This window comes from Zootoca vivipara, chromosome 13, assembly GCF_965207765.1.
Source record: "Zootoca vivipara chromosome 13, rZooViv2.hap1.1, whole genome shotgun sequence".
Lineage (NCBI taxonomy): Eukaryota > Metazoa > Chordata > Lepidosauria > Squamata > Lacertidae > Zootoca > Zootoca vivipara.
The window spans coordinates 35,504,829-35,515,982 of record NC_142596.1 but is presented as its reverse complement, the minus strand read 5'-3'; the positions used below and the strand labels follow the sequence as shown (position 1 = coordinate 35,515,982).

The following is an 11,154-nucleotide window of genomic DNA, read 5'->3' as shown; positions in this document are numbered from 1 at the left end:
AAAGGCAATATTGGCTAAGCCCCAAAAATGTTAGTTTATATTAGGCTGGCAGGACTCCAGAAATGGGCGGGGAATCAGGGGCGGGGCGAACAACCGGGAAGCGCACGTCGTTTGAATAGAGACGTGTAGTGACGGCGGGCAGAAGGGAGGTTGATGACAGCTATCGGGTAGGTCGCTTTCGAGGGACTGAGATACAATGAAAGGCGGTGGGGAAACGTCTTGGTGGTTTGTCCGCAGCCGGGATGCTGGGCAGGGAAGTCGCCCGGTAGGTCGCGAGCGAAGATCGGCGTCCGGTTGCTATGGAAACGGAAAAAGCGGTACCCGCCGCCCTGCGGGGCGTGGCCAAGCGATGCAACGTCGCCATGGTTACCAGCCTCCATCTTGCCTCTCCACCAATCCCATGCTTAGTTTTCCTGCTGTCAGTTTCATCGCGCGCTCGTCAAACTTTTCATTTTTAAATTGAAAATATAAAATTATACAAATATAATGGAAAGAAATCCGCAGTCCTGTTAAGAAGAAATCCTCCTCGGTATCAGTGGGACTTACTCCCAGGTAAGGCTGCAGTCCTAAACCCACTTCCTTGGGAGTAAACCCCACAGAATTCACCGTGACTTACTTCTGTGTAGACATGGTTAGGACGGCAAATATGTGCAAATATTTTTTTAGGAGGTAAAAAGTAGAGAAGGGAAATATATGTCATTCTGACAGTAGTAACACAAAAATTAAAAAAATATTATGTACAGCATCATCCATGCTTACAAAAAATATATATTCCTGGCCAAAATATTTAGCAATGCTATATGCTATATTCCCCCCCCCCAGCTTAATTCTGTTCTGTAAACATAAAAAAGGCAACAAATGTGCCACAAATGTTTAGTGGGCATTCCTTTTGCCTTCCAATAAATGTCAATTTATAATGTGTGTATCTGTTTAATATACATAATATCTTGCCTTTTTTTCAGGCAACATATCTCCAGGGCATCTTACAATAATAATAAACAACTATTGTGTGTTTTATTTTAAGTATAAATATATAAGTAGGTGGAGCTGCAACAACTGCTTTTTCAAGGTTCCATGAAGACCATATAGGGCAGCCATGCTGGCTGATGCAAGTTGTAGTCCAAAACATTTGGAATGCAGCACCATGTCAGTAAAGGTTAACACAAGCAGATAGCCTCATGATTTCGTTCCTGGGACTGGATCACCTCCGGTTCTGTAATTAATGGATGTTTAGGTGGTACTGTACAGTCCAAACAACAGACTACATCACTATGCTGTGGTGCTAGCCCAGAATAACAGTATTTCATCATTCCTAACAATTGTTCATGCTTGCTGGGGCTGATGGGAGTTGTAGTTTAGCAACACCTGGAGGGCCAAAGGTTCCCCACACCTGTTGTAGACTAAGGTGGGAAACCTCTGGCCCTCTAGATGTTGTCCCCCATCCACTTCAGCCAGTGTGAATGATTGTTAGGGATGATGGAAGTTGTAGTACAATAACATCTGGAGGGCCACACGTTCTCCATCCTTGATGTAGACATTCCTACCCTGTGTTTATTCTACTCTGTTCTTTCTTTAGCACCAGTATCTGAAATTCAGCTGAGTAGGTCACATAGGATCACTTCAAATGGCATCAGAGGATCAAAACAAGGAAAAAGAGGGGGGTCCTAACCTTCCGACAGCTCCTTTCCAATGGGGAGCCATCCTGTCTGCAGTGAAAGATCAGATTCCTTCAATGGATTCTGACACATTAGTGGTAAGTGCCATTCTCCATTTTCTGTTCTTTCAATCTCAAACCATCTGTATTAGCCACCCAAGACACAAATACTAGCAAAATTTGCAGGAAGACAGTCTTCAGCTCAAAATGTCTTGCCTACGTAGAGTCAAAATTTAAGGAGTTGATTTTATAAACCCTGAAAAAACAGCTTTTTTGCCCATGACATATTGTGGTAATTTAAATTGTATCTTGATAATTGTGCGGTTTTTTTTTTTTTACATACACAGAATTAATCTCATTGTTAATCCTATGGAGCAGCACTGCAGTATTTACCATGGACTCTGTTCAGTTCCATTGTATTGTTTCATATTTTCAGCCGCATAAATTTTGACATTATTTACTTCCAAGAAAGTGTGCTTGAAGTTCACAACTTTATGTACGTCAGCTAGTGTGAGATGCCCAGCAATGAGTGTGGTTTAGTATCCACACCTACTTCCTCTCCCAGCTTTTCTGCCTTGGAATGAATGTCACCCAGTTTCTTTCCTCCCTTTGATAGTCTGATTGCAATGAAGATGATGGGGAGCTTTTCATCTTCCAGCGTGATCAACCCAACCTGGTTCCTGACTTCTCAGAGGAACTTGAAGACCTTCCTCCAGAAGAAGCACAATTGCAGGTGATTGTTCCTACCTAACATCACTGGGTTCAGCCCCAGTAGGGTAATGCCTGTATTAAGACCAAAAATATTTATTTGTTTATTTCATTTATGAAATACTCCCCATAAGACACCCTAAAGCGATTTACAGTATAAGAACATATATAAAACAGTTGCGTATATAGTTACAGATGAAACAATTGCATAAATATTTTATTTTTACAAAAAACATATAAATATGAAAACAATAGCAGCACATACATAAAATCCATTCAGATCCAAAAGAGACACCTTCTGGGATAAAGAAGGCACTAAGGCACCAGTTACAAAGCTCTTATATAATGACCAGCATGAAAGGAAACTGAGAGGTGGAGCTGGTCTCTCAGCAAAGCTGATGAGGTGGAACCTGCTTTGCATCTCTTCCTCTGCTGTAGGCATCTGAAATGGCATCTGAAAATGACAGTGTGTGCGCGCATGTGTGTTTGTGTGCATGCACAGGAAGCTGGTCTCTCAATAGTCCCCACCACAGTGACAAACAGGACCATAGAAGGCTACCTTATAAAGAGACAGATCGTTGGTTTATCTAGAGTATTATCAATAGGGAAGAGTTGCCCAATATTTCTCTCCTAGCCTTACTTGGAGATGCTGGGGATTGAGGATGGACCTTCTGCATGCAAGGCAGATGCTCTGCCACTGAGCTACATTTTTCTGGTTTTTAATGGTTATCATTGGTGGGACCCAACAAGCAATTCTCACAAGCCACCATGTTTGAATTCACAAGTTGCTCATTCGGTCATACCTGTTCTTCACATACTTAGTATTGTTTACCAAGATGTAACTGGTATCTTTCTTGCACTTTTAGAAAACATTTGAGTTTATGAGACATCCAAGAGAGACCTGGAATGAAGATGGAGAAGGTTTTGCTTTTCAGAAAGACAAGAGTCCTAGAGGACATATGTTACTAGACAGGGACGGATTTGGTCTTGTGACTGAAGAAAAGTCAAACCAACAGGCCATTGTTCCTTCATTGTCCTCTACAAATGAGCATAAACCTGGAGAGGGAATGTCAGGGGTCCCCAGAGACCAAGAACGAGATGTCAGGGAAACTAAGGGGAGACTGAGCTGTTCACCTGATACATTACCATCTGCGGAAGTGTCACCTTTTTTGATGCTAAACACCAGTGAAAAAGAACGAAGGAAACTAATAGAAACTAAAATTCTCTCCAAGGCGACATTGGGACCCCCTTCTGGAGAACTAGGTCATCCCCAAGCGAAAAACAATAACAACAATTTAGAAATTGCAGAGCAGGAGCCAGGAGCTATTTCAGCTGAACACCCCCGAGAGCTGATGCTGTTTGCCTTCAAGGTACACATAATAATATGGGTCTCTATTCTTCTTCAGAACAGCCTCTGTATTCTCTTTTCTTTGTTGTCTGTGGAAGTTGAAGGTCTAAGCATGCAGAATATTATCTGATCTTGTTAGGCTGAATGTTAATTTTACTGGTAGATAAAGGGTAGAAAGAGAGAGCTCAAGGTGGTATGAGAAACTCATTCTTGTGAGCACACTCATTACATTTTTGTTTTTCTATTAAAGTGGTCCTTCAAGTTTTTCTAGTGTGTCTATTGGGACAGAAAAAAATGCTCAGTACAGGTGAAAATGACTGCCATGTTGACTGTTTTGCTAAGGATGTCAGAGAATCCCAATGGAACCAGACATGGGAGTGGAAATTGTCATTGTTTGCTTATTTGTCCCATGTACAGAAATCAATATTATCTGCTTTTGCTGTTTTCCTGTCTGCAAATGATACTTAATTGATAACTCCCCACAACCATCACCATTTGCATTGTGTCTGCTTTGTATTGAAATGAATGGTGTGGAATAATGTAATTAATTGTGTCAAATTGCACTACAATGGAGAGCAAGTCAAACGACATAGTTTTCATTGGAAGCAGAAATGCAGCAGAACAGTAACAGCGTTGCATGCAATGAACACGAGTCAGAATGGAAATCAATGCCTTCTCACAATCCTAGCTGTTGCTTAACCCCTTCCAAAGTCCATCAGCTCTGGCCAACTGGCAGGGCCAGTACCAAGAGTAGGGATCCACAGCTCAGTCTATTGGTCAATTTCAGATGTGCTCATTCTTAAGTCCATTCCATCCTGTTTCTGTATTAATCTGTGATCATTAATTTTTAAATCCACGCATATCTTTTTAAATTTAAGTACATATTTCACTACATGTTTTATGGCAAAATTGTATTTAAATATGTATTGCATATTAATGTTTGCATTTATAAATGCATTTTATCCTGAGATGAACGTTTAAACACATTTTGGTGGTTTTGAGGAAAGGAAAATCTGGAGTTCTGTGAAATCCGAACGGTAATTAGGTTCTGATACGCTCATTACTTTGAGAGTTGCAAGGGAGGTCTGCAAATGGAATTAAATTCCTCAAGCATTCCTAACCAAGAGCAGACACTAAAGTAAGGAAGCTTGATTACCATGCTGCTGTTACCAACTGCAAATCTGATGTGACAGTGTCCAGAGGATATATTGGAGGAGATAATTTATTTTAGTCCCCTAAAAAGAAAGCAACTGATAAAACCATATCACAGAGACAGTCCCCTAGCCCTGCTATGCGAGTCTGACAACAAGCTACTTCTCTTGTGTAAAAAGGGTTATTCTTGAATAGAGTGCAAAGTTTGCAATGATCAAAGCATAGCCTGCTCCTTGAACCACCTTCAGCTATCTGCAGGGGTGTGTGGGGGGGGGAGGGGGAATGACTTATTCCTGGCCAAGAGTGTTGGCCACTTGTAGGCTACTTACTATGAGGTTTTTTTGGTGTTCTTTTTCTTGTAAAACCCAGCCTAGGAAAGTCATAGTTTTGGAACTGCTGCATTATACATGCCTTACGCAGGGGCTCTGTGTTTAACGTTTTTATCATCCCCCCGACAGGCTAATTTCTTTCGTAAGACTTCCTCTTGAGATTTTATATGCTGAAGAAACAAATCTTAAGTAATTTGTTCTGATTATTTTTTTTAAGAAAACCATTGTGCTTATTTTATGCCAGCCGTGAAAGCGGCAAGATTTCTGCCACCGCTGGAAGTCTGATTTAGCCACCTTCTTGGATTGCTTCATTCATTTCATGGGACAAAGAGTGCCATTATCAAATGCTTCCCTGCCTATAAAGCCCCAGCCCTGTGCCAGTAAAAGAAAACCTAACCACATTAGGGAGAAAGGATCTAGCCCTACCTGCTCCTTGTTATACTAGTTTTCCAAATAGTGGTGCGTTCAAAAATGGCATCTGTCACCTGCAGTGCTACAGTCAATCCTGTTACCTCAGGAGTCCCCCACTTCGTGCCACTGTATTCATAGCTATTGCCTTGGAAAGGGGAACCATTGGTCCTCCAGAGGTTGATGGACTCAGGCACTCATCATTCCCAGCCAGCATAGCCCATGGGAGCTGGAATCCAACAGCATCTGAAAGGCCACTCTGCTCTAGCCCTAGCAAATCCATGGCTGAAGTGAGATTTCAATTGGGGAGAGTCTGCCTCAGAGCTCATAAACTTAGCCACTGTAGCGATGTATTTCAGCATTTGACAGAGTTCCCCAACCTTGTTTCCTCCATATGTTTTGGACCACATCTCCCACCATCCCTGCCCATTGGGCATGCTGACAGGAGCAGTTGGAAGAACACCAGATTGGGGAAGGCTGCCATATGCAATAACTGTGTGATTAGATTTCACAGTTGGGGAACCTTAGGCCAAGGGGCCAAATGCAGCCCCTCAGGCCACACCCCTCTGCAGCCATGCCCCTTACCAATCCTGCTTCATACTGGACTTTGATAATGACACTGGCTTGTCTGGGTGGAGGATCAAGAGGGTTGTGCGACTGTGTTTAGAAACCAGTCTACTGTACAAAGGTAAAGCTTACATCCATTGTTCTCCACACTTTTGCCTCTGACCCTTCACCATTGGCATGTGGCCCCTTTATGGTTGCCTAGGAGGGAATGTGGCCCTTGGGCTGAAAAGGTTTTGCTCACCCTTGCTTCTGAGTAAACATACATGATTGCACTAGCTGTATTTGTTCATCTCCTCTGACAAAGTTCTGGGATCCAATGCAGTTTCTGTTGTCCTACTTTCTCCATCTCCTCCTCTCTCCCAGGAGAGACACTGCTTGTTTCAGCCAGTAAATCTCTCTCGTCTTTGCCAAACCACCGTTAGTTAGCTCCAGTCTTACATTACAAATTAAATCGAAGGATCTGGCGACTGCCAAAAGCAAAATTTGCCCTGTTAGAGAAGTGCTAATCAGAGCTCCTTCACTCCTTTGAGGTTTATCATCCAGGAAACAGTGAAGAGCCTCTTTTGAGATGGCGTGACAGACAAAGGGGATTATTACAATGGAAACTGCATTAGCTTTCAGCACTGAGACTGTTTGGATCAGAATGAAAGGATTGAATTTACATGTTTGTTGTAATTGTGATGCTAGTGAGTTGTAATTGGCAGTCTTGTGTCGTCTTCAGAATGATATAGCAAATGCTATTATGGTCTGCCCTGAAACTGTCAGTTTATAACAGAGATCCACAGCTCTAGTGTGGGGAAAATAACAGCAACAACATCACACTAATAAGAGTTCATATTATGAAAAACACGGTGTTCCTATTACCTTTTTCCACATGTGAGTTGAGAACAAATATACAGAAACATAACTGACGCCCCTTTGAGCAGCCTGGCAGCCTAGTTCAGATGAATAGGGCATTATCTTTTCCACAGGAAAACCAGAAAGTGCCTTTTTCTTCTGTTTCGAAAGTTAACAATACAAAAACGCAATTGAATCAGCCATAACACTGCTCATTGCTTTAGAGAAGATCTGAAACCATGTTTAGATTCCAGCTTCAGATTGTCTATTACCAAAGAGCCATGATTTGCTCCCAGCTGCCATAAATGGCACTTTTACTTTAACAGTTATCTGCAGTTAAGCCTGGCAGGGGAATCAGCCATCTAAAGGGAGCAGGTAGGCAGGTTTCAGATCCTGGTTTGTGTGGGGACCTGGGTCACTTAGTCCTAAATATGATTAACACCACTACCAATGTAACAATTAAATGCAGTTGAATCCTCTAGGGACAATTTGTCCTCCAAAGTAGGGGATGGGAGAAAGAGTGTGTAGTCCATCAGTCCATTCCCTCTTTGCTTAACTATGATTCAACAATAGGCAGTGCTGTTGTTGGTAGGGATGGGGGAGAAATTGAATTCAATTCGTGTTCAGGGGTGAACTTGTGAAATTCATGTTGGTTCAAGGAAGAAATTACACATAGATTCCTGGATGCCAAGATTCAAGTTTGGGGCAAGTACTCTTTGGTGAAGGAATCCCAGCAGAGATTTAAAACCTGCAACAAGTTCAGGCTTGGAAATATAGGCTATTAGACTTTATAATATGCCCTTCCAAGTGATTTGCAAAATAGTCTCCTCTTTTCCCAGCATAGGGAAAGACCACACCTTTAGTAAGTTAAAAATTATTTACTTAGAAGGACAGATTCATGTGCTTTTCCATAGAGCATTCAGAAAAAGTTGTACAGGCAGTAAAACATAGCTTAGTTACAGAGTGGTGAAAGTTTCTAAATTATTGGTATAGGAACTCAATAGTGGTTTGTGAGAGCCATGCGGTCTGAGCTGGAGCAACCTGGAGCATCTATACATCAAGTAGGCTGGGGGAGAGCAACAGGTCTGAATACCTAGTTCCTCCCAAAGTGAGGGCAAGTGTATGTAGCTAAGCCTGGCAGAACAGCATGCTCTATGGCTTTAAGCCCTTCATGCGTTAATTAGACCTAAGCATGTTAGTTATAGGTGGCTGATTATCTCACAATTCACACCTTCCCAAATAATACACAAATGAAACCACAGCCAACCTTTGAAATAATAACTTTTCCAAATTTTGAAGTGCAATTCTCCAGCCAATCAAAGCGTATAAAAATGAATATACTGGTATAAAGTGTGCATTGAACTGCATCAGTGAAATAACAACAAAAATGTATTATATTAAGGGAAATTGCTTGCAAAGATGTGTGTATTCATCAGAATTGCACACAAGAATATATTATTAGAAGAAATTATGATAAAGCTAACAGCCTTTCAAACTTAAACTTTATGGTGGCCCCATTCAACAGCAAACTGTTCTCCTTTCAGGACATTGAGAAGTGGAATCTAGACAAGGTACTACAGGACCTGGAGAAGCAAAGTGGCGATAGAAATTGTACAGTGGAGGCTGCTTTTTCTTCAGTGAACCATGGTGAATGTGCATCCATGAGAGCTGAAGTCAGATTGCAAAATTGAGTTCAAAAGTCATGCCAGATTTGAGTCCCATCCTCTCCAGTTTCCTGGCTGGTGGGCCATATCCTTATTTCTCCACTCTGCCAGACCAAATCTGTAGATGGGCAGTGGGAATGTGCCTTGTTCTAGCAAAGGAACAATCAGGAGGTCATTTTAAGCTCCTGATTGTTCCTTTGAAGCCTTGCCCTTAGCTGACTCACAGTTGGGCATGGTTACCCCCAAGATGGCACGCCGGGCCAAGTTTGGTCAGCAGGCTAGAGGCTTTTTACCCCGTTGTGCAGGTTTACTCAGAAACAAGTCCCATTGTTTTAATGAAATCACTTCCAGGGAACTATACCAGGGATTGCAGCCTATCGACAGCAGGGCTAGAGAACCTCTGTTCTGTCCATGGCCACGTTCCCTGGTGGTGTAATTTTCACCAGTGGTGGGTGGAGTCACCATTTTGCATGTGCTCTCTCTCTCTCTTTGACACGCCCTTTCTTTCTTCCATCTCTTCCTCCTCGTCCAATGGGCTGCTGAGGAAGGGTCAGATTTTGCTGACCGGATCAATTTTATAGGGCTTTTGAAGTCAGGCCATTGAGCATGACAAATTTCCATTATTTTGAATGGATATGCTCTGAGTAGAACTTCATTGGGTACAGCCCATTATATATTAGGAAGTTGTTCACTGCGCCTGCATTTGGACACCTCTTAAGAAACTATAGTCAAATTTGGCATGGTGATTCCCAAGATCAAGGAGCAGTTTCCCCCCCCTGTGTTTGGATACAGTTGGAAGCCAATTGGAATCAAGATGGCAGACGGAACCTTTCGAAACTGCTCTGATGTTTTGGTTTCTTAGAATTCTCCATCAACGCTAGGAAAGTTATGGGAGTACAAAGGGCAGGAGCAGGGGGACAAAAACCTAAAAGACAGATTGTAGTGAAGTGAGAAGCAGGCAAGGATGCAAAAGAACTGGGCCTGAGGAAGAATAGCCCGACAGAGAGCAGTGGAGTGGTGTTGGCTACCTGGCCTACCTGGCCTGACAGCATCATATTGAAGACTGGGGTTTGACCTGTATAATAATAATAATAATAATAATAATAATAATAATAATAATAATAATTTCTACCCCGCCCATCTGGTTGGGTTGCCCCAACCACTCTGGGTGGATTCCAACAAAAGATTAAAAATACATTAAAACATCAGTCATTAAAAACTTCCCTAAACAGGGCTGCCTTCAGATATCTTCTGAATGTCATACAGTTGTTTATTTCTTTGACATCTGATGGGAGGGCGTTCCACAGGGTGGGCACCACTGCCAAGAAGGCCCTCTGACTGGTTCCCTGTAACTTCGTGTCTCGCAGTGAGGGAACCGCTAGAAGGCCCTCGCCGCTGGACCTCAGCGTCCTCAGGGTTGAACGATGGGGATGGAGACGCTCCTTCAGGTATACTTGTATACATTCAGGGCCTTGTATAGCTCCTAGAAAATCTGGGAAGCAGGCACATGCCCCAGAGGGCTTGGAGTGCCCTGAAAAATTTCAGAGAAAAGTGGCCCACCAACTGACAAAGGCCTCTCCCTCTGCCTCCAAAATGCCCCAGGCCATAGGAGCTACCATCTGTCAAGATTGCAGCTTTCCCTTCATCCCCCACAAACCCCTCCAACTTGAGTAATGGATTAATACTGTTTCTGCACTCTTGTACCTCTCCCATCTACTTCTTGCATTGCTCTTCCCAGCCTTTTGCATTCAGCCAGACTTGAGGTTCTGCCAGAGAACCAACTGATTGCAATTGATTCCAACCTCCCTGTGCATTGTCCCCCACCCCTCGCCCCCTGGCCAGGCTTCCTGCACCTCTCTTGGTGGTCTGGCGCTTCACTTTTGGGAAGCCTGATTTAATTTCTAGTTTCCTTGAACAACGACATCGCTCACTTTACCATCCCTCCCATTCGTGTCCTTTGGGGAAATCATAACGATGCTAACATTGAAATTCTTTCCGGCAGCTGGACTGAGTGTCTCTCTTCTTTATTTCACCTTCAGAAGCTCTCAGGGCTCAGTCACAAACAAGGCTCATGGGAAAGCTGGAAGAGCTATGCCTCAAGCAGTCAAGGGCATTTTTCTCACACCGCAGGAGGTGCCTTGCCAAGTTTCCCAACTTCAATGAGTGCCAGGGAGATGGGAGGTAGGTCCTCAAGGCTTTAATAACATTTCATTTTTATACACACCTGACATCAATGCTTATGATAAAGACTTCCAACAAAAGAAAGGGTAGTTTCCAGGACTGGGCCAAGGATGTAAGGCTGGTTTAATTGTCATAGCATCTCCTGCCCCCAATAAGACCTCTTAAAATGAAGCATTTTCTTCTTCCTAGCCTCTGCAAAGTACTGCAGTTTCTGGCACTCCTTGTGCAGGAGCAGTGTCAACTAAACCCTTTTGAAATTGGTTTAAATTTGTAGCGTAGACATGCCTGCCGTGGACAAAATGCAAT

The 11,154-nt window shown here is 42.9% G+C and overlaps 1 protein-coding gene across 3 annotated transcripts in view; it reads left to right on the top strand.

The window, feature by feature from the left end:
* The first annotated feature begins 70 nt into the window (after nt 1-70).
* The window catches only part of DNAAF8 (dynein axonemal assembly factor 8), a 91,608-nt gene continuing 80,524 nt past the window's right edge, over nt 71-11,154 (top strand). For 2 of the 3 annotated variants that reach the window (XM_088656670.1, XM_060282780.2), the window contains exons 1-6: nt 71-167; nt 1,577-1,753; nt 2,271-2,387; nt 3,229-3,732; nt 8,548-8,650; nt 10,707-10,848. In XM_088656670.1, coding sequence (XP_088512796.1) covers nt 1,625-1,753; nt 2,271-2,387; nt 3,229-3,732; nt 8,548-8,650; nt 10,707-10,848 — 995 coding nt within the window. In that variant the 5' untranslated portion in view covers nt 71-167; nt 1,577-1,624. Of the gene's footprint in view, nt 168-338; nt 553-1,576; nt 1,754-2,270; nt 2,388-3,228; nt 3,733-8,547; nt 8,651-10,706; nt 10,849-11,154 lie in introns of those variants that run through there. The other variant, XM_088656669.1, reaches the window with a different exon arrangement.